Consider the following 24,224-nt stretch of genomic DNA (forward strand, 5'->3'; position numbering starts at 1 on the left):
GAGTTCTCGGGTACACCTGATTAGGTCCTGGGGATTTATCCACTTTAACCATTTCAAGACATCCAGCACTTCCTCCTCTGTAATCTGGACATTTTGCAAGATGTCACCATCTATTTCCCTATAGTCTATGTCTTCCATATCCTTTTCCACAGTAAATACTGATGCAAAATATTCATTTAGTATCTCCCCCATTTTCTGTGACTCCACACAAAGGCCGCCTTGCTGATCTTTGAGGGGCCCTATTCTTTGAGGGGCCCTATTCCCTAGTTACTCTTTTGTCCTTAATATATTTGTAAAAACCCTTTGGATTCTCCTTAATTCTGTTTACCAAAGCAATCTCATATGCCCTTTTTCCCTCCTGATTTCCCTCTTAAGTGTACTCTTACTTCCTTTATACTCTTCTAAGGAGTGATCTATCCTGTCTATACCTGACATATGCTTCCTTCTTTTTCTTAACCAAACCCTCAATTTCTTTAGTCATCCAGCATTCCCTATACCTACCAGCCCTCCCTTTCACCCTGACAGGAATATACTTTCTCTGTATTCTTGTTATCTCACTTCTGAAGGCTTCCCATTTTCCAGCCATCCCTTTACCTGCGAACATCTGCCTCCAATCAGCTTTCGAAAGTTCTTGCCTAATACCGTCAAAATTGGCCTTTCTCCAATTTAGAATTTCAACTTTTAGTTCTGGTCTATTCTTTTCCATCGCTGTTTTAAAACAAATAGAATTATAGTCGCTGGCCCCAAAGTGCTACCCCACTAACACCTCAGTCACCTGCCCTGCCTTATTTCCCAAGAGTAGGTCAAGTTTTGCACCTTCCCTAGTAGGTACATCCACATACTGAATCAGAACATTGTCTTGTACACACATAAGAAATTCCTCTCCATCTAAACCTTTAACACTATGGCAGTCCCAGTCGATGTTTGGAAAGTTAAAATCCCTGACCATAACTACCCTATTATTCCTACAAATAGCTGAGATCTCCTTACAAGTTTGTTTCTCAATTTCCCTCTGACGATAAGAACATGGCAGATGGGATATAATGTGAATAAGTGTTAAATTATCCACTTTTGTCAGAAAGTCAGAAGATTTCTTAAATGGGAAACTGAGAGTTTCCAAAAGGATGTGGGTGCCCTTGTTCATGAGTTGCTAAAAGTTATTACGGATGTGCATCAAGCAATTAGGAAGTCAAATGGTACTTTGACCTTCATCACAAGGGGATTTGCGTTCAGAAATAAGGATGTCTTGCTGCAATTGTGTAGCGCCTTGGTGACACTGCACCGGGATATACTGCCTTCAATTTTGTTCTCCTTATTTAAAGAATGATATGTATGCTATGGAGGGAGTGCAACAAAGGTTTACCCCTGAGATGGCAGAATTGGTTTATGAGGAAAGGTTGAAGAAACTAGCTCTGTATTCACAGAATACAGAATTTCACAGAATGATCTCCTAGAAACTTACAAAATTTTTGCGAGTGTGATAGAGTGGATGTTGATGAGAGGTTTCCTCTGGCTGGTGAGTCTAGACCAGGGAAAATATTCTCAGGACAAGATATAGTCCATATAACACTGAGATGAGAAGAAATATCTCTGATCAGAGGTTAGGGAAACTTTGGAATTCTTTACCCCAGAGAGCTGTGGGGTCTCAGTCTTTGAGCAGGTTGAAAGCAGAATTTGATAGATTTTTGGAGACTAAGAAGATCAAGGGATACTGAGAGAAAATCGCATTAAGGTGGGTAATTTCATTGAATAGTGGACTAGGCTTGAGGGGTTGAATGGTTTATTCTCAAACCTGGCAGGCATTCCTCTCTCTGTCATCAACTGGAGATTATGAAAGGCCATCATGATGTAGAGAAATATTTCCCAGAGTATTTCTTATCTGAATTGACCTTTAGTTTCCTGTTTTTGCTCTGTCCCTGGAAATTGTATGCATTGGGGAAGTATTTGTAGAGTAAGCATACCTAGCCAGCTTGTCTTTTACTGTTGTTTATCAGTTCGTGAGAGTTGGAAAAATTGCATTTTTGTCAGCAAGTAACTGAGGACCTTGGCAGTTCATTAATGACAGTGATTATGGCAAGCTCTTTTGGTATGGCTTACTGATGCAATTTTGAGGAATGTTTTGTAAGTATGTGTATGTATGTGTTTGTGTGAGAGAGAGGAGAGAGTGTGTGTGCACATGAAGTGAATCAGTAATATATTGATTCTTGTTTCTGTCTATTGAAATCTTCCCTCTTTTCAGGTGATGGACCTCAGTGTAGAGACTACGTCATCAGTCTAGGAGTGATAAAGCCCCTGCTCTCATTTATTAATCCTTCTATCCCAATCAGCTTTTTAAGGAATGTCACATGGGTAATTGTAAATCTGTGCAGAAATAAAGACCCAGCACCACCAGGAGAAACAATTCAGGAGGTAGGTTTCCTTCACCAGCTCCTGCAGCTGTGCTGCCTATATTGAGAGAGGCAGGCATTACTTCACTATCAAGCCTTAATATTGTGTTTTTGATTTCTATTTCTGTTGTCTCTCCAATTTTCCTTTTCTGCTTAATTGTTAGCACAGGAACTATTAGAGACCTGCTTCCTGGAAAGTGGGAAAATGACTCCATCAGTACATCCCCTGCTTGTGTGAAATGGTTTACCAGCTTCAGTTAGCAAATCCACAAGGAACCCCTGAATGCAGCATCCCAGGAATGAAAAGCTTAACATATGAGGAGAATTTGAGAACTCTAGGTCTATACTCGATAAAGTTTAGAAGAATGAGGAGGGATCTAATTGAAACATACAGCATACTGAATGGCCTGGACAGAATGAATGTTGAGAAGATGTTTCCGTTGATAAGAGAGACTGGGACCCGAGGTCACAGCCTTAGAATAAAGGGACGACCTTTTAGAATGGAAATTAAGGAGAAAATTATTTAGCAAGAGAGTGGTGAATCTGTGGAATTCATTGCTACAGAAGGCTGTGGAGGCCAGGTCATTGAGTATACTTAAGGCTGAGACAGATAGGTTGTTGATTTTCAAGGGATCAAGAATTACGGGGAGAAAGCGAGAGAATGGAGTTGAGAAACTTATCAACCATGATTGAATGGTGGACCAGACTCAATGGGCTGAATGGCCTAATTTCTGCTCCTATGTCTTTATGGTCTTATGTAGCAGCTGTACCTGACACTGTGTGGCTGATGACTTCTTTGTGTTTTATCCCATAGTAAATGTGCACTTAAAGCCTTGAACTGCAAGGCAAAACCATTGGCTACTCAACTGTCCCTGTTTAATATTGGACAGCTAAAACACTGAGATGATAAAATTTCATGTGACACATTCTCTGTATCTGCAATGTAGTGAACCAAAACACTGGTCTGTGAGTATATGCAAAAGTCTGTGGAGGCAATGTCACTGAATATATTCAAGAAAGAGTTTAATATATGATTACGTTTTTAGGGTGTCAAGAAAGTGGATATATAGCATTGAGCTAGAGGATAAGCTGTGATCATCTTGAATGGTTAAATAGACTCGAAGGGTCAAAGGCCTTTCGTTTTTCTGTGTAGCATCCAGTACATATAGGTGTGTCACATTGTCAGTCTGACTGACAGTTTTAAAATTTGTTGACAAAAATAACTTGTACTTTGCGTCTATTTCCAGTCAACAAAACAGGTGACAGTCATTCTGTGATTCATTGCTGAGACAATGACCATAATAGTGTAAGATGATGCAGTGTAAAATAGGTCATTTAGCCTATTGAGTCTACTCTGTCATTCACTAAGATCATGGCTGATCTGATAATACTTTCCTGACGTTTCTCTATAACCTTTGATTCCCTCACTGATTAAAAATCTGTGTAACTTAGTCTTGAATGTCCTTAACAGCTGAAGCTTGACAGCTCTCTGTGGTAAAGATTTACACAGGTGCATTACTCTCTGAGAGAAGAAATTCCTTCTCACCTCCTGAATTTGTGACCCCATCTTCTGAGAATATGCCCTCTGGTCCTACATTTGCCCACGTCTCCTGTGTCAGGTCCTTTAAGAATCTTAGATGTTTCAATAATGGCGCCTTTCATCATTCTAAACTCCAGTGAGGACTGGCCCAGTCTGTTCAATTGCTCCTCAAAAAACAATCCCTCCATACCAAATATTAATCTAATCAACCTTCAGTGGACTATCTTCAATGCCCAGTACATCTTACCTGACATAAGAAACTAAAACTACCCACAGTATTACAGCTGTTATACTCCATTCCTCTTCAAAATAAAAGCCAACCTTCTATTTGCCTTCCCTCTTACCTGCTGAACTTAGATTATGGCTTTTTGTGATTCATGGATAAGGACTTCCAAATCCCTTTATTCTGTAGTTTTCTGCAGTCTTTCTCCATTTAAGTAACATTCAGCTTCTCTATTCTTGCTGTCAACACAAAACATAGAACAATACAGCGTAGACAGGCCCTTCGGCCCTCGATGGTGCGCTGACTTGTGAACTAATTTAAGCTCATCCCCCTACACTAACCCATCATCATCCATATGCATATCCAAGAATTGTTTAAATCTCCCTAATGTGGCTGAGTTAACTACATTGGCAGGTAGGGCATTCCACGTCTTTACCACTGTCTGAGTAAAGAACCTGCCTCTGACATCTGTCTTAAATCTATCACCCCTGAATTTGTAGTTATGCCCCCTCGTACAAGCTGACGTCATTATCCTAAGAACAAGACTTTCACTGTCTACGCTATCTAATCCTCTGATCATCTTGTATGTCTCTATCAAATCCCCTCTTAGCCTTCTTCTTTCCAATGAGAACAGACCCAAGTCCCTCAGCCTTTCCTCATAAGAGCTTTTCTCCAGACCAGGAAACATCCTGATAACTCTCCTCTGCACCTTTTCCAATGCTTCCAAGTCCTTCCTGTAATGTGGCGACCAGAACTATACACAATTTTCCAAGTGCGGCTGCATCAGAGTTTTGTACAGCTGCAGCATGACCTGTGGCTCCGAAACCTAATCCCTCTACCAATAAAAGCTAACACATCATATGACTTCTTAACAAGCCTATCAACCTGGGTGGTGACTTGCAGGGATCTATGCACATGGACACCGAGATCTCTGCTTATCTACACTACCAAGAATCTTACCATTAGCCCAGTACTCTTTATTGCTGTTTCTCCCTCCAAAGTGAATCACCTCGCACCTTTCCACATTAAACTCCATTTTCCATTTCTGAGCCGAGCTCTGCAGCTTGTCTATGTCCCTCTGTAACCTGCACTGTCCACAACTCCAATGACCTTAGTGTCATCTGCAAATTCACCATTGGTAACTGAACTCCAGGATGAACATTTTCCATCAATCACCACCCTCTGTCTTCTTTCAGTTAGCCAATTTTTGTATTAAACCTCTAAATCATCCTCAATCCCATGCCTCCATATTTTGTGCCATAGCCTATCATAGGAAACCTTATCAAATGTCTTACTGAAATCCATATACACTATATCAACCACTTTACCCTCATCCATTTGTTTGGTCACCTCAAAGAACTCAATAAGGTTAGTGAGGCACAGCCTACCCTTCACAAAACCACGTTGACTATCCCTAATCACCTTATTCCTTTCTGGATGATTGTAAATAGACAATAGGTGCAGGAGTAGGCCATTCTGCCCTTCGAGCCTACACCACCATTCAATATGATCATAGCTGATCATCCTTAATCAGTATCCTGTTCCTGCCTTATCTCCATAACCCTTGATTCCACTATCCTTGAGAGCTCTATCCAACTCTTTCTTAAATGAATCCAGAGACTGAGCCTCCACTGCCCTCTGGGGCAGAGCATTCCACACAGCCACCACTCTCTGGGTGAAGACGTTTCTCCTCATCTCTGTCCTAAATGGTCTACCCCATATTTTTAAGCTGTGTCCTCTGGTTTGGCACTCACCCATCAGCGGAAACATGTTTCCTGCCTCCAGAGTGTCCAATCCTTTAATAATCTTATGTCTCAATCAGATCCCCTCTCAGTCTTCTAAACGCAAGGGTATACAAGCCCAGTCGCTCCAGTCTTTCACTGTAAGGTAGTCCCTCCATTCCAGGAATTGACTTCATGAACCTACGCTGCAGTAGTCCCTCAATAGTCAGAATGTCTTTCCTCAAATTTGGAGACCAGAACTGCACACAGTACTCCAGGTGTGGTCTCACCAGGGCCCTGTACAGCGGCAGAAGAACCTCTTTGCTTCTATACTCAATCCCTCTTGTAATGAAGGCCAGCATGCTATTAGCCTTCTTCACTACTTGCTGTACCTGCATGCTTACCTTCATTGACTTCTAACCTTTTCCAACACTCTTCCTACAACCGAAGTAAGGCTCACTGGTCTATAATTACCATGATTGTTCCTACTCCCTTTCTTGAACAAGGGGACAACATTTGCTATCCTTCAGTCGTTTGGCACTATTCCTGTAGACCATGACAACATCAAGATCAAAGCCTCTGCAATATCTTCCCTGGCTTCCCTGAGAATCCTAGGATAAATCCCATCCGGCCCAGGGGATTTATCTAATTTCACACTTTCCAGAATTGCTAACAGCTCCTCTTTGGGAACCTCAATCCCATTTAGTCAAGTAGCCTGTTTCTCAGTATTCTCCATAACACTGTCTTTTTCCAGTGTGAATACCGATGAAAAATATTCATTTAGCGCTTCTGCCAACTCCTCGGACTACACGCACAACTTCCCACTACTGTTCTTGACTGGCCCTAATCTTATTCTATTCATTCTTTTATTCCTAATATACTTATAAAAATCTTTAGGGTTATCCTTGATCCTATTTGCCAACAACTTCTCATATCCCCTCATGGCTTTTCTTAGCTCTCTCTTGAGGTCTTTTCTGGCTAGCCTGCCACTGTCAAGCGCCCTAACTGAGCCTTCACGTCTCATCCTAACATAAGCCTTATTCTTCCTCTTGACAAGAGATTCAACTTCTTTAGTAAACCACAGATCCCACGCTCGACCATTTCCTCCCTGCCTGACAGGTACATACTTATCAAGGACACGCAGTAGCTGTTCCTTGAATAAAATCCACGTTTCAGTTGTGCCCATCCTCTGCAGTTTCCTACCCCATCCTATGCATTCTAAATCTTGCCTAATCGCATCATAATTGCCTTTCCCCCAGTTATAACTCTTGCCCTGCGCTATATATCTTTCCCTTTCCATTGCTAAAGTAAGCATAACTGAATTGTGGTCACTATCAACAAAGTGCCAACCTATCTCCAAATCTAACACCTGGCCGGATTCATTACCCAATACCAAATCCATTGTGGCCTCACCCTTTTTGGCTGGTCAATATGCTGTGTCAGGAAACCCTGCTGCACACATTGGACAAAAACTGACCCATCTAAAGTACTTGAACTATAGTATTTCCAGTCAGTGTTTGGAAAGTTAAAGTCCCCCATAACAACTAAACTCTTACTCTCACTCCTATCCAGAATCATTATTGCTATCCTTTCCTCTACATCTCTGGAGCTATTCAGAAGCCTATAAGAAAACTCCCAACAGGGTGGCCTCTCTTTTCCTGTTTCTAACCTCAGCCCATACTACCTCAGTAGACGAGTGTCTGCCACCATAATGCTGTCCTTGACTAACAGTGCCACACCTCCCTCTCTTTTACCATCTTCTGTGTTCTTACTGAAACATCTAAATCCCAGAATCTGCAGTAACCATTCCTGTCCCAGCTGTATCCATGTCTCTGAAAGGACCACAACATCGAAGTTCCAGGTACCAACCATGCCACAAGTTCACTCACCTTATTCTGGATGCTCCTGGTGTTGAAGTAGACAAACTTCAAGCCTCCTTCCTGCTTGCCAGTGCAGTCTTGCTACCATGAAACCATATTTCTGACCTCACTACTCTCAACCTCCTGGACACTGGAACCACAATTTAGGTTACCATTCCCACTGCTCCCCCCCCCCACCCGCCCGCTGAATAAGTTTAAACCCTCCCGAAGAGCATTAGCAAATTTCATCTCGAGTACAATCACTTTGCTCTCATCCAAATCATTAATATATGAATGTAAAACATTATGGCCCTATCACTGATCCCTGTGGCACTCCACTAGGTACAGGTTGCCATCCTGAAAATGCCTGCCTTATCCCAACTCTGTCTTTTATTAGCTAGTTAAACCTTTATCCATGCTACTGAGAACATAGAATGACAAGCAGAAATAGAAAATTTAGACCTCAAGCCATTTAATACAATCATTAGTCATCTCATCTCGATGTCAACTCAACTTTCTTGCTCACTCTCCATGATCCTTCAACCTATTACCAATAAAAAACCTGTCCATGACTTAGCATCAACCACATTTTAGTCGTGAATTCCACAGATTCATCACTCTCTGATTTAAATCTACTACCCCTTATCCAGAAACTATGCCTCTCATTCTAGATTGCCCGACATGAGGAATACCGTGTAATCCTTTCTATATCTACTTTGTCAATTCTCTTTAGCCTCTCACACCTCCATTGAATCTCCTCTCACTCTTTTAAACACCAGAAAGTATAGTCCTTGACTACTCAGTCTGTCTTCATAAGACAAATCCACCATCTCTGGAATCAATATAGTGAACCTCCTCTGTACTCCCTCCAATGCAACTACATCTCTCCTCAAGTAAAGGGATCAAGATTGTATGCAGTACTTCAAGTGTGGTCTCAATAATGACTTGTAAAATTTCAGTAACAATTCCTTACTTTTATACTCTATTAATTTAGCAAAATTCCATTGTCTTTTTATTAACTGATGTACCTGCACACTGATTCATGCGTGAGGACACATACATCTTTTGCACTGAAGCACTCTGAAGTTTCTCTCCATTTGTATAATAACTTGCCTTTCTCATCCTGTGACGAAAATAGATAACCGTACACTTATCCACATTAAACTTCATCTGCCAAATTTTGGCTCATTTTCCTAACATATTCATATCCATTTGTAAATTTCTTAGTTCATCATTGCAGTTTACTTTCCCATCTTTTTTATGTCAACTGAAAATTTGGCTATCAAACATTTTCATTAATATAATTCAACATGACATGGTCTCCAACATCATGGGCTGTTATCTTAAGTCATATAATTTGTGGTACCTTTTCAAATCTGAATATCCAACTATCTTACATCCACTGCTTTCCCTTTATCTGTTCTAATTATTATGTCCTTGAAGAATTCCAGTAAATTTGTTAGGCATGATTGCCCCTTCATGAAGCTATGCTGACTCTGATCATATTATGTGTTTCTAAATGCTGTGCTATTACATCCTTTGTAATGGACTGACATTTTCCCAGTAGCAGACTTTACATTATGTTGAGGAAGTGCCAGTGGACTGGGGTGGACAAAGTTAAAAATCACACAACACCAGATTATAGTCCAATAGATTTATTTGAAAGCACTAGCTTTTGGTGCGCTGCTTCTTTGCCAGGTACCTGCGCTCCGAAAGCTAGTACTTCCAAATAAACTGGTTGGATTATAACCTGGTGTTGTGTGATTTTTAACTTTGTTCTATAGTTAGCTGCGTTTTTTGTCTCCTTCCCTCTTTAAACAAGGTGTTATAGAGTCATAGAGTTCTACAGCATAGAAACAAACCCTTTGGTCCAACCAGTCCACACCGACCATGTTTCCAAACTAAGCTAGTCCCACCTGCCTGTGCTTGGCCCATATTCCTCTTAATGTTGCCTATTCAGGAACCTGTCCAAATGTCTTTTAAATGTTGTAACTGTACCTGCATCCACAATTTTTGCTGGCAATTCATTCCTCACACGAACCACACTGTGTAAAAATTTTCCCTTCATATTCTTCTTAAATTTTTCTCCTCTCAGCTTAAAATATACCCTGTAGTTTTGAACTCCTCTATCCGAGGGAAAAGATCCTTGTTATTTACCTGATCTATGCCCCTCACGATTTTATAAATTGCAATAAGGTCACCCATCAACCTCCTACACTCCAGTGAAAAATGTCCTGCCTTTCCAATTCTCCATTCCTGGCAACATCCTGATAAATATTTTCTGAACTTTCTCCAGTTTAATACTATACTTCCCATAACTGGGTGATCAGAACTGCACATGATATTCCAGAAGAGGCCTCACTAAGGTCCAATAACCTCAACATCCCAACTCCTATACTCAAAGGTCTGAGCAATGAAGGCAAGTGTGCTAAACACCTTAACCACCCTGCCTACCTGTGACACAAAGTTCAAAGAATTATGTACCTGAACCCCTGGATAGTGGGCGGCACGGTGGCACAGTGGTTAGCACTACTGCCTCACAGTGCTAGAGACCTAGGTTCAATTCCCGCCTCAGGCGACTGACTGTGTGGATTTGCACGTTCTCCCCGTGTCTGCGTGGGTTTCCTCCGGGTGCTCCGGTTTCCTCCCACAATCCAAAGATGTGCAGGTTAGGTGAATTGGCCATGCTAAATTGCCCGTAGTGTTAGGTAAGGGGTAAATGTAGGGGAATGGGTGGGTTGCGCTTCGGCGGGGCGGTGTGGACTTGTTGGGCCGAAGGGCCTGTTTCCACACTGTAAGTAATCTAATCTAATCTCTCTGTTGTATAACACTATACAGGACTCTACCATTAATTATTCAAGTTCTGTCCATGTTTGCATTACCAAAATGCAACATATTGCATTTATCCAAATACAACTTTTCAGCCCCTTTTCAGTTTGCTGCCAGATTGTCCACTATCTCTATAGCTACTCCCTTTAATATCCTAGGACCGAAACAAATCAGAGTCAATCTGCCTGGTTTAAATTTAAACAAAGATTACCAGTTAAATCTTAGTCATCATTTAACTATACATTTTCCATGCATCTCAACCAATTTTTAAAAATTCATCTGTGGGATGTGGGCATCGCTGGCTCGCCAGCATTTCTTGCTTTTTCCTAGTTGCCCTTGAGAAGGTGGGGGTGAGTTTCCTTCTTGAACTGCTACAGTTCACTTGCTGTGGGTTGACCCACAATGCCATTAGGGAGGGAATTCCAGGATTTTGACCCAGTGACACTGTAGGAATGGTGATATATTTCCAAGTCAGAATGGTGAGTGGCTTGGAGGGGAGTTTGAAGGTGTTGGTCTTCCTATGTATCTGCTGCCCTTATCCTTCTAGATGGAAGTGGTCGTGAGTTTGAAAGGTGCACTTTGAGGATCATTGGTGAATTTCTGCAATACATCTTGTAGATTGTACACTGTGCTGCAACAGAGCGTCAATGTTGGAGGGAGTGGATGTTTGTGCTAATCAGGCGGTGGCTGCTTTGTCCTGGATTATGTCAAGCTTCTTGAGTGTTGTTGGGGCTGCACTCATCCAGGCAATTGGGGAGTATTCAATCTCACTCCTGATTTGTGCCTTGTAGATGGTGGACAGGCTTTGGGGAGTTAGGTGATGAGTTACTCGCTGTAGTATTTGTAGCCTCTGACCTGTAGCCACTGTGTTTGTGGTGACTCCAGTTGAGTTTTGGGTCAATGATAACTCTCAGGATGTTGATAGTAGGGAATTCAGTGATGGTAATGCCATTGGGCTGCTTCAGTAACTGAGGAGTCACAAATGGTGCTGAACATTGTGCAGTCATTGGGGAGTACTACTCTGCTGTTGATGGCCCACAGTGCCACATGGATGCCCAGTCTTGTGTTGTTAGATCTATTCAAAGTCTGTCCCATTTAGCATGGCATTAGTGCCATACACAATGGAAGTTATTCTCATTAACCCCCAGATAATAATGAGGATGACTTTTGCAGATTCAACAGGGCTGTTTGTGCCGTTGCCTTTTCTGGTGCCTGTTTGCTGTCAGGTGATCCATCTGGTTTCATTTTGAGACATCGTAGCGATTGGTACAATTGAATGGCTTGCTAGGCCATTTCAGAGAGTAATTGAAAGTCAACCTCACTGCTGTGGATCCAGAGTCACATGTAGGCCAGACCAGGTGAGAATGGCAGATTTCCTTCCTTGAAGGAAGTTGAGAACCAAATGGGTTTTTCTGACAATCCACAATGATTTCATGGTCATCGATAGATTCTCAATTCCAGAGTTTTTCCTATTGAGTTCAAGTTCCACCATCTGCCATGGAAGGATTTGAACCTGGGACCCGAGAACGTTAGCTGAGTTTCTGGATTAATAATCCAAGTGCACCACTCTGATCTAAACTCTAATAATATCATGAGGCCATTGCTTCTCCATGCCACAAGAGTTCAGTTGCTAAACAATCAACACTTGCTTCATACAGATAAAAAGGTTGTTTACATTCGTGTTTCTTGCAAATTGTCCTGAAAAACTTCAACAAAATATGCCTTTTTTCAGCAATACTCAAGTCTTCCATTATCAAATGAAAATTTAGTCTGATATATTGGTCCCAAGTTTGGGATCAGGGTCTTGGAAATAATGATTTGGTAACAAAATGATGAAAGTGATGATGCATCATAGAATGTCTCAAAACATTTCCTTTTACCACCTTGCTACCAGCAATGGAAGTGAAATAATTGTGTTGTATAGAGAGTGTTTCTCTTTCTGACGTAAGGAACTGGAATAATTGAGCACGCTATGAGATAATAGGTAGATAATATCAAAATGTGTGCACAGCCTTTACAGAACCTTTGTTGCAGTTAGGAATTTTTCTTCCAGGCTTAATTGTAAAACAATCTAGCAATGAAACTGCTGAATTTACTTTTGAGGTAGAGTTTTTTTTTTAGCAAGTAAACTGGCCATTGATTTCCTGGATGAATAATGTGTGACAAGGATTCTTTTTGTTTTGCAGTTGCTACCAGCTTTAAGTGTATTAATACAACACAGTGACACAAATGTAAGTATTTAGAAAGTTCATTCTCTGTAAGTGAAGACGTTAGAATGTGTACTTTCTTGCCTAAACAACTAATTGTTTTCTCAGATTCTAGTTGACACGGTCTGGGCTCTCTCCTATTTGACAGACGGAGGAAATGAACAAATTCAAATGGTGATAGATTCTGGTGTTGTACCCCATCTAATTCCACTTCTTAGCTGCCAAGAGGTCAAAGTTCAGGTAAGTAGTGAAAAAATGCCAAGGCCTCCTCTTGGCTAGAATCACGGATCATTGCAATTAGTACTTTATACAAACTAGTGCAGTAGTAGCTAGTGAGAGTAGTATTTTGTACAGACAGTACAGCGATTGCCATAATAAATAGGGACAGAAGTAGACCATTCGGCTCCTCACATCTGTGCCATTAAATTCAGTAATGTCTTGGCTAATCTGTTTGTGTCACTTCCCTTCCTGTCAATTCGTTCCCTTCATCATTTCTCTTTTTCTCATTTGTTTTCTTTCTCTCTCTTGCTCTTTCTGTCTCTCCCTCTGTCTCTCTCTCTCTCTCTCTCTCTCTGTCTCTGTCACAGACTGATTGAATTGCTAGACTGGGTCTGTGGCAGGTGGTGAGGGAACTAACGAGAGGGGAAAAACAGACTTGACCTCATCCTTACTAGTCTGCCAGCTGCAGATGCATCTGTCTATGTCAGTATCGATGAGAGTGACCACCACACAGCCCTTGTGGAGACGAAGTCCCGCCTTCACATTGAGAATACCCTCCATCATGTTGTGTGGCACTATCACCATGTTAAATGGGACAGACTTTGAACAGATTTAGCAACTCAAGACTGAGCATCCATGAGGTGCTGTGGGCCATCAACAGCAGCAGAATTGTACTCCAGCACAATCTGTAACCTCATGGCCTGGCATATCCCCCACTCAACCATTACCATCAAGCCAGGGGATCAACCCTGGTTCAATGGAGAGTGCAGGAGGGCATGCCAGGAGCCAGGCAGACCTGAAGATGAGGTGTCAACCTGGTGAAGCCACCAAACAGGACCACTTACATACCAAACATATAAGCAGCAATTGATAGGCAGAGCTAAGTGATCTCACGACCAATGGATCAGACCTAAGCTCTGCAGTCCTGCCATATCCAGTAATGAGTGGTGGTGGATGATGAAACAACTCATGGAGGAGGACGCTCCACAACTATCCCCATCCTCATTGATGGAAGAGTCCAGCACATCAGTGCAAAAGATAAGGCTGAAACTTTCGCAGCAATCTTCAGGCAGAAGTGCTGAGTGGATGATCCATCTCAGTGGTTGTCCTGCAGTGGTCCCCAACATTACAGATACCAGTCTTCAGCCAATTCGATTCAGTCCAAGTAATATCAAGAAATGGTTGGAGGCACTGGATGCTGCAAAGTTTACAGGCCCTGACAACATTCTGGCAATACTACTGACGACTTGTGCTCTAGAGCTTGCTGTTCCCCTAGCTAAGCTGTTCCAGCACAGTTACAACACTGGCATCTACTGGACAATGTGGAAAATTGTCCAAGTATGTCCTGTACATAAAAAGCAGATCAAATCCAACATGGCCAGTTACTGCCCCATCAGACTACTGTCGATCATCAGTAAAGTGATGGAACGTGTCATCAACAGTGCTACCAATCAGCACCTGCTCAGCAATAACCTGCTCAGTGACACCCAGTTTGAGTTCTGCCAGGGCCACTCAGCTCCTGACCTCAGCCTTGGTTCAAAAAGGGACAAAAGAGCTGAATTCCAGAGGTGAAATTGACATCAAGGCTACATTCAACTGGGTGTGGCATCACATAGCCCTAGCAAAATTGGAATCAACGAGTATCAAGGGGAAAACTCTTCACTGGTTAGAGTTATACCTGATGTACAGGAAGATGGTCATGGTTGTTGGAGGTCAGTCAACTCAGCTCCAGGATATCTCTGCAGGAGTTCCCCAGGGTAGTGTCCTAGGCCCAACCATCTTCAGCTGGTCAGGAGTGGGTATGTCAGTCGATGATTGCACAATTTTCAGCACCCTTCATGACTCCTCGCACACTGAAGCAGTCCGTATCCAAATGCAACAACATGTGAACAATACCCAGAGCTGACAAGTGGCAAGTAACATTGTGCCACACAAATGCAAGGCTGTGACCATCACCAACAAGAGACAATCTAACCATTGCCCATTGACATTCAATGGTGTTACCTTCATTGAAAGCCCCCACTATCAACATCCTGGGAGTTATCATTGACCAGAAACTCAACTGGACTCACCACATAAATGTAAGAGCAAATCAGAGACTAGGAATACTGCAGTAAGTAACTCACCTCCTGATTTTCAAAAGCCTGTCCACCATGTACAAGGTACAAGTCAGAAGTATGATGGAATACTCCCCACTTGCCTGGACGAGTGCAGCCCCAACAACATTCAAGAATCTTGACACCATCCAAGACAAAGCAGCCACCGCTTAATTGACACAACTTTGTCAAGCATCCACTCCCTCCAGCACTGATGCTCAGTAGCAGCAATGTGTACTATCTACAAGATGTACTACAGAAATTCATCGAGATGCTCAGACAGCAGCTTCCAAAACCATATCCACTTCCATCTAGAAGGACAAGGGCAGCAGATACACGGGAAGACCACCACCTTCAAACTCTCCTCAAGCCAATCACCATCCTGACTTGGAAATATATCACCGTTCCTTCAGTGTTGCTGGGTCAAACTCCTGGAATTCCTTCCCTAATGGCATTGTGGGTCAACCCACAGCAGATGGACTGCAATGATTCAGGAACGCAGCTCACCCCCACCTTCTCCACGCTACTAGAGACAGGCAATAAATGCTGGCCAGCTACCAATACCCACATCCCATATAATGAATAATAAAAAAAAGTTGCTGTCAACTGTACAATGATGTAAGATCTTTAGTTCAGGTTGAAGTCAAGCTGATCTGTGCCTTTGGTAAGTGGGCACCGTTCAGCTTCTCGTGATTTGTTACATAAACAGAACATAGAACATAGAAAAGTACAGCACAGAACAGGCCCTTTGGCCCATGATGTTGTGCCGAGGTTTAATCCTAATGTAAAATATAATAACTTAACCTACGCACCCCTCAACTCACTGCTATCCATGTGCATGTCCAGCAGTCGCTTAAACGTTCCCAATGACTCTGGTTCCACCACCACAGCTGGCAACACATTCCATGCATTCACAACTCCCTGCATAAAGAACCTACCTCTGCCATCTCCTTTATACCTTCCTCCTAATATATTCCAAACTATGACTCCTCGTACCAGTCAATCCTGCTCTGGGGGAAAGTCTCTGGCTATTGACTCTATCTATTCCATCATTAGCTTGTATACCTCAATCAGGTCTCCTCTCTTCCTCTTTCTCTCCAGAGAGAAAAGTCCTAGCTTATACAACCTTCCTTCATAAGGCAAGCCCTCCAGGGCAGGCAGCATCCTGGTAAAACTTCTTTACACCCGCTCCAAAGCCTCTGTATCTTTCCTATAGTAGGGTGACCAGAACTGGACACAATATTCCAAGTGTGGTCTCACCAGCCACTTGTAGAGCTGTAGCAAAACCTCGTGGCTCTTAAACTCGATCCTCCTGTTAATGAAAGCCAAAACACCATATGCTTTCTTAACAAACCTATCCACTTGGGTGGCAACTTTGAGGGATCTATGTACTTGCACACCCAGATCCCCCTGTTCCTCCACACTGCCAAGAATCCTGTCTTTAATCCTATATTCCGCATTCAAGTTTGACCTTCCAAAATGCATCACTTCGCATTTATCCAGGTTGAACACCATCTGCCATTTCTCAGCCCAGCTCTGCATCCTCTCTATGTCGCGCTGCAGCCTGCAGTAGCCCTCTATACTATCGACGACACCTCCAACCTTTGTGTTATCTGCAAATTTACTAACCCACCCCTCAACCTCTTCATCCAAGTTATTTATAAAAACTACAAAGAGCAGAGTCCCAAGAACAGAGCCCTGCGGGACCCCATTCAATGCTGACCTCCAGGCAGAATACTTTCCATCTACAACCACTCTCTGCCTTCTGTCAGCCAGCCAATTCTGAATCCAGATAGCCAAATCTCCCTGTATCCCATACCTCCTGATTTTATGAATGAGCCTACCAGGGGGAACCTTATCATATACCTTGCTGAAATCCATATACACCACATCCACTGCTCAACCTTTGTTGACCTGTCTTGACACCTCCTCAAAGAACTCAATAAGATTTGTGAGGCATACCTGCCCCTCACAAAGCTGTGCTGACTGACTTTAATCACACTATGCTTTGCCAAATAGTCATAAATCCTATCCCTTGGAATTCTTTCAAAACTTTGCTGACCACAGGCGTAAGACTGACTGCTCTGTAATTGCCAGGGATTTCCCTATTACCCTTCTTGAAACGAAGAACAACATTCGCCTCCTTCCAATCCTCCAGTATGACTCCTGTGGAGAGTGAGGAGGCAAGTATCCTCGCTAGCGGCTTAGCAACCTCCTTTCTCACTTCCCGGAGCAGCCTAGGACAAATCTGGTCTGTTTCTGGGAACTTATCAATCTTAATGTCTTCCAAAATTTCCAGCACATCAACTTCATCAATCTTGATCTGGTCAAGACTGTATCCCAGCTCGTCAATGTTCTCATTCACAATAAGGTCCCTTTCCTTGGTGAAAACCGAAGCAAAAAAACTCATTTAGAGCGTCCTCTATCTGCTCAGACTCCATGCACAAGTTCCCTCCGCTATCCCTAACCGGCCCTACCTTCTCCCTGATCATTCTCTTATTCCTCACGTATGAGTAATACTTACATTTGGAACTTTGTCAGATTCTCAAGGAATTTGACTGAGAGAAGGAGAGAAACTTGCACCTCCTGTTGTTTTATTCCTTACTCTTTTACATCACTGCCATCAGGAAACTAAGTACAGAAAGGGTTGCGAGGCATCAACAACAAAGAGGCCTCCATGGTCTTTTGTAAGCCAGGTTTTCTAGCAGTTAAGGGCTATACACCCTCTCTCTATATTGCCTTCTAAGTTACTTGCGGCACCTGCATGCTAACTTTTCATATTTCATACAAAGAAACACCCAGATTCCTCTGTACTGCACTTTTCTTGGAATATCTGTCTATTTTAATAATAGTCTATCTTTGACTCTTCCTATCAAAGTACAAGACCTCACACTTTCCTACATTAAACTCCATCTGCCAAGTTCTTGTCCGCTCACTCAAGCCCCTGCAGATTCCTATGCTGTCAATACAACATATCCTCCCACCTGTTCTCGTATCATCAGCAAATTGGATACTTTACATTCTTTCCCCTCATTCAAGTCATTAATATATACAGCAAATAATTGAGCCCCTAGGACTGATCATAGCAACATAGAAAATAGTAACAGGATACGCCATTTGGGCCTTCAAGCTAACTCCACCATTCATTGCAATCATGGATGATCATCTAGCTCAATAGTCTGTTCCTGCTTTTCCCTCATATTCTTTGATCCCTTGAACCCAAGTTGCTATATCCACCTTCTCCTTGAAATCATACAATGTTTTGCCCCTAACTGCTTTCCATGGTAGTGAATTCCATAGATTCATCGCTCTCCAGGTGAAAACAATTCTCCTTATCTCAGTCCTAAATGGTTTACCCCATAGCCTTAGTCTGTGACTCCTGGTTCTGGCCTCCCACACCATCAGCAACATTCTTCCTGCATCTATCCTTTCGAAAGCTGTTAGAAATTTATAGGTTTCTATGAGATCCCTCTTTATTCTTCTGAACTCCAACAAATATAATCCTAACCAATTCAATCTCTCCTCATTAGTCAGTACTACACACCCAGGTCTCAGTTTGGCAAACCATCACTACATTCCCTCTATAGCAAGAACATCCTTCCTCAGGTAAGGAGACCAGTAGTTTTGGTGTGGTCTCACCAAGGCCTTTTATAACTGCAGTGAAACATTCCTGCTCCTCTACTCGAATCCTCACTATGAAGGCCAATGTACCATTTGTCTTGATCACCTGTGGTCCTGCAAGCTCACCTTCGGTGACTGGTGTATGAGGACATCCTGGTCTTGTTGCACAATTCCCTTCTCTCAATTTGTAGCCACTCAGATAATAATCTTCCTTCCTGTGTTTGCTACACCTTGTACTGTATCTGCTAAGCATTTACCCAATTACTCAGCTTGTCCAAATCGCATTCAATTATAACATAAGAGCGAGGAGCAGGAGTAGACAATTCAGCCCCATGAGCTGGCTCCTCCACTTAATACAATTAAGGCTGAACTCATCTTGGCCTCAACTTCACTTTCCCCAACTAACCCTTCATCTAATTCTGGGTCCACTGTTTTTTGACATTATATACATGATTTGGATGTGAATATAGGAGGTATGGTTAGTAAATTTGCAGATGACACCAAAATAGATGGTACGGTGGACAACAAAAAAGGTTACCGCAGAGTACAAGAGGACTTTGATCGGATGGGTTGAGGAGTGGCAGATGGAGTTTGATTTAGATAAATGTGAGATGCTATGTTTGTACTTAATGGCAAGGTCCTGGGGAGTGTTGCCAATCAAAGAGACATAGTTCCTTGAAAGCAGAATCGCAGGCAGACAGGGTGGTGAAGAAGGTGTTTAGGACGCTTACCTTTATTGGTCAGTGCATTGAATATAAGAGTTGCGAGGTCATATTGCAGCTGCACAAGATATTGGTGAGGGTACTTTTGGAATACTGTGTTCAATTTTGGTTTCCTTCTTATAGGAAAGATGTTGTTAAACATAGAACAAAGAACTGTACAGCACAGAACAGGCCCTTCAGCCCACGATGTTGTGCCGAAGATTATTCCTAATCTAATCTAAAATAACCTAACCTATGCACCCCTCAATTCACTGCTGTCCATGTGCATGTGCAACAGTCGCTTAAATGTCCCTAATAACTCTGCTTCCACCACCATCGCTGCCAACGCATTCCATGCATTCGTAACTCTGCTTAAAGAACCTACCTCTGATGTCTCCTCTACCTTCCTCCTAATATGTTTAAACTATGACCCCTCAAGGCAGTCAGTCCTGCCACGGGGAAAAGTCTGGCTATTAACTCTATCCTTGTATACCTCAGTCACCTCTCTTCCTCCTCCTCTCCAGAGAGAAAAGTCCGAGCTTAGTCAGCCTCTCTTCATAAGGCAAGTCCTCCAGTCCAGGCAGCATCCTGGTAAAACTTCTTTGCACCCTCACCAAAGCGTCCGTATCTTTCCTATAGTAGGGCGACCAGAACTGGACACAGTATTCCAAGTGTGGCCTCACCAGAGACTTGTAGAGCTGTAGCAAAACCTCGCGGCTCTTAAACTCGATCCCCCTGTTAATGAAAGCCAAAACACCATATGCTTTCTTAACAACCCTATCCACTTGGGTGGCAACTTTGAGGGATCTATGTACTTGCACACCCAGATCCCTCTGTTCCTCCACACTTCCAAGAATCCTGTCTTTGATCCTATATTCCGCATTCAAGTTTGACCTTCCAAAATGCATCACTTCACATTTATCCAAGTTGAACACCATTTGCCATTTCTCAGCCCAGCTCTGCATCCTGGCTATGTTGCGTTGCAGCCTGCAGTAGCCCTCTCTACTATCGACGACACCTCCAACCTTTGTGTCATCTGCAAATTTACTAACTCACCCCTCAATCTCCTCATCCAAGTCATTTATAAAAACTACAAAGAGCAGAGTCCCAAGAACAGAGCCTGCGGAACCCCTCTCACCACTGACCTCCAGGCAGAATACTTTCCATCTACAACCACTCTCTGCCTCTGTCAGCTAACCAATTCTGAATCCAGATAGCCAAATCTGCCTGAATCCCATACCTACCATGGGGAACCTTATCAAATATTTTGCTTAAGTCCATATACACTACATCCACTGCTCGACCTTCATTGACCTATCTTATACCTCCTTAAAGAACTCAGTAAGATTTGTGAGGCATGACCTTCCCCTCACAAGGCCATGCTGACTGCTTTTAATCACGCTATGCTTTTCCAAATAGTCATAAATCCTATCCCTCAGAATTCTTTCCAAAACCTTGCTAACCACGGACGTAAGACTGACTGGTCTGTAATTGCCAGGGATTTCCCTATTCCCCTTCTTGAAAAGAGGAACAACATTTGTCTCCCTCCAATCCTCCGGTACGACCCCCATGGAGAGTGAGGACGCAAAAATCTTCGCCAATGGCTTAGCAACCTCCTTCTTGCTTCCGGAGCAACCTAGGATAAACCTGGTCTGTCTCTGGGGACTTATAAAATTTCCAGTACATCAACTTCATTAATCTTGATCTGTTCAAGGCTGTTTCCCGGCTCCTCAAAGTTCTCATTCACAATAAGGTCCCTTTTCTTAGAGAAAACCAAAGTAAAAAGCTCATTTAGAGCTTCCCCTATCTGCTCAGACTCTACGCACAATTTCTCGACACCATTCCTGACCAGCCCTACCTTTTCCCTGAGCATTCCCTTATTCCTCACGTATGAGTAAAATGCCTTTGGGTTCTCCCTAATCCTTCCTGCCAAGCCTTTTCGTGCACCCTCCTGGCTCTCCTCAGTCCATTTCTGAGCTCCTTTCTAGTAAGCCTGTAATCCTCTAAAGCTGTGCTAGATCCTTGCTTCCTCCACCTTCCGAAAACTGCCTCCTTCCTTTTGATGAGAAGCTCCTCTGTTCTCATCATCCAAGGCTCCTTAATCTTATCCCTTCTTGCCTAACTCAGAGGAACAAATTTGTGCATCACCCGCAACAACAGCTTCTTAAACAGTCTGCACATGTCTGTTGTGCCCTTTCTGTGGAACAATTGCTCCAAGTCTGTACTTCCCAGCTCCTGTCTGATAGTGTCATTATTTCCTTTTCCCCAAATAAATATCTTCCCTTGGTAACTGCTCCTTTCCCACTCCAAGGCTGTGGTAAATGTGAGGCAATTGTGGTCACCAAAGTGTTCCCCCAACACGAGATCTGAAACCTGTTCTGGCTCATTGCCAAGCACCAAATGCAATATGGCCTCTCCCCTCGTCGCCTGTCACCATACTGAGTAAGGAAACCCTCCTGAACACACTTGACAGAAACGGCTCCATCCAAACCATCTGCACTAAGGAGGTTCCAGTCAATATTGGGAAAGTTGAAGTCACCCATAACAACAACTCTGTTGCATCTGCATTTTTCCCAAATCTGCCAGCCTATGAGTTCTTCAATCTCCCTCCTGCTATAGGGGTCTGTAGAAAACCCCCAATGAAGTGGCTGCTCCCCGCTGTTCCTAATTTCCACCCAGACTTTCTTGATAACCTTCCTTGAGAACCTTCATTTCTGTAGCTGTGATGCACTCTCTGATTAGCAATGCTACACCCCCTTCTCTTTTTCCACCCTCCCTGTTCAATATTCTAAATCCTGGAACATCTAGCAACCATTCCTGCCCCTGTGAAACCCACGTGTTCGATGTGGCAACACCATCATAATCCCAAGTACTGATCCATGCTCTGAATTCATCATTCTTATTTCTGCCACTCCTTGCGTTAAAGCAGACACACTTTAACCGATCCCTTTGTTTCATCACGTGAAAATTCTTCCTGATAGATTCACTACATCCTGTCACTGCCCCATCTACAACTATCCCCCTCTCAGATATGTAGCTCTGGTTCCCACCCCCCATAAACTTGAAAGGGTTCAGAAAAGATTTACAAGGATATTACCTGGTGGGCCTGAAGTAGGATCGCTGATTGTTTCTCACAAAGAGTCACGAACTCTGTAAATACATTGTTCCAAAGTGCGATGGACTTTGAGTGAATTTGTGGGGTTGGAGGCTTTGACCTATAGGGAGGGGCTGGGGCTGGGGCTATATTCCTTAGAGCGTTGGAGGCTGAGGGGTGACCTTATAGAGGTTTGTAAAATCAAGAGGGGCATGGATAGGGTGAATAGCGAAAGTATTTTCCCCAGAATGGGGGAATCCAAAACTAGAGGGAGTAGGTTTCAAGTGAGAGAGGAAAGATTTAGAACGTAGAACAGTACAGTACAGACAGGCCCTTTGGCCCTCGTTATTGTGCTGGCCTTTTACTGTATTCTAAGATCAGACTAACCTACATGTCCTTCATTGTACTATTTTCCATGTGCCTATCCAAAAGTCACTTAAATGCCCAAAATGTATCGGACTCTACTACCACTGCTGGCATTGCATTCCATGCACCCACCACTCTGAGTAAAGAACCTATTTTTGACATCACCCCTAAACTTCCCTCCAGTCACCTTAAAATTATGCCCCCTCATGATAGACATTTCCGCCATGGGAAAAAAATCTCTGGCTATCCACTCTATGCCTTTCAACATCTCAAGTCGTCTCTCATCCTTCTTAACTCCAATGAGAAAAACCCTAGCTCACTCAACGTTTCTTAATAAGAATTGCTGTCCAGACCAGGCAGCATCCTAGTAAATCTCTGTGCACCCTCTTGAAAGCTTCCACATTCTTCCTACAATGAGGCATCCAGAACTGAAAACAATATTCCAAGTGTGATCTAACCAGGGCTCTCCAGAGCTTCAGCATAACCTTGCGGCTCTTAAACTCAATCCTCCTGATAATAAAAGCTAACACACCATATGCCTTCTTATGAATCCTATCAACCTGGGTGGCAATTTTGAGGGGTCTTGGACATGAACCCCAGGATCCTTCTGTCTTCCACGCTGCCAAAAATCCTGCCTTTAACCCTGTATTCTGCATTCAAATTCGACCTTCCAAAGTGAACAACATCACACTTTTCCAGGTTGAGCTCCATCTGCCACTAATCAGCCCAGTTTTGCATCCTGTCAATGTCCTGTTGCAACCTACCACAGCCCTTAATACTACCCACAACTCCACCTAGCTTCGTGTCATCAGCCAACTTACTGACCCACCTTTTCACTTCCTCATCCAAGTCATTTATAAAAATCAGAGAGTGCAGAGGTCCCAGAACCGATCCCTGTGGAACACCACTGGTCACCAACTCCAGGCTGAAAACTTTCCATCAACCACCTTTGTCTTCTATGGGCCAGCTAATTCTGTATCCAGATAGACAGGTTTCCCTGTATCGCTTCCCCCCTTACTTTCTGAATTAAAAAGGGACCTAAAGGGCAACCTTTTCATGCAGAGAGTGGTGTGTATATGTAGTGGTGGAGCTGGTACAATTACAATATTCAAGCATGGGTATATGAATAAGGGAATAGAGGGATATGGGGCAAATCTGGCAAATGGGACTATATTAATTTAGGTTGTCTGCTTGTCATGGATGAGTTGGACCAAAGAGTCTCTTTCCATGCTGTATGACTTTAATTAAACATCTATCCATCTCCACAAATTTACTCAAAGTCCATCGCACTTTGGAACAATGTATTTACAGAGTTCGTGACCCTTTGTGAGAAACAATCAGCGATCCTACTTCAGGCCCAC

General features: G+C 43.0%; 1 protein-coding gene across 2 annotated transcripts in view; it reads left to right on the top strand.

Moving 5' to 3' along the window:
* LOC122561991 (importin subunit alpha-4-like) overlaps positions 1 to 24,224 on the top strand; it is a 121,912-nt gene that overhangs the window by 62,972 nt on the left and 34,716 nt on the right. For both annotated transcript variants that reach the window (XM_043714347.1, XM_043714348.1), the window contains 3 exons: positions 2,240 to 2,409; positions 12,746 to 12,790; positions 12,875 to 13,006. In XM_043714347.1, coding sequence (XP_043570282.1) covers positions 2,240 to 2,409; positions 12,746 to 12,790; positions 12,875 to 13,006 — 347 coding nt within the window. The remainder of the gene's footprint in view (positions 1 to 2,239; positions 2,410 to 12,745; positions 12,791 to 12,874; positions 13,007 to 24,224) is intronic.

The sequence above is a fragment of the Chiloscyllium plagiosum genome, chromosome 24, assembly GCF_004010195.1.
Source record: "Chiloscyllium plagiosum isolate BGI_BamShark_2017 chromosome 24, ASM401019v2, whole genome shotgun sequence".
In the NCBI taxonomy this organism is placed as follows: Eukaryota; Metazoa; Chordata; class Chondrichthyes; order Orectolobiformes; family Hemiscylliidae; genus Chiloscyllium; species Chiloscyllium plagiosum.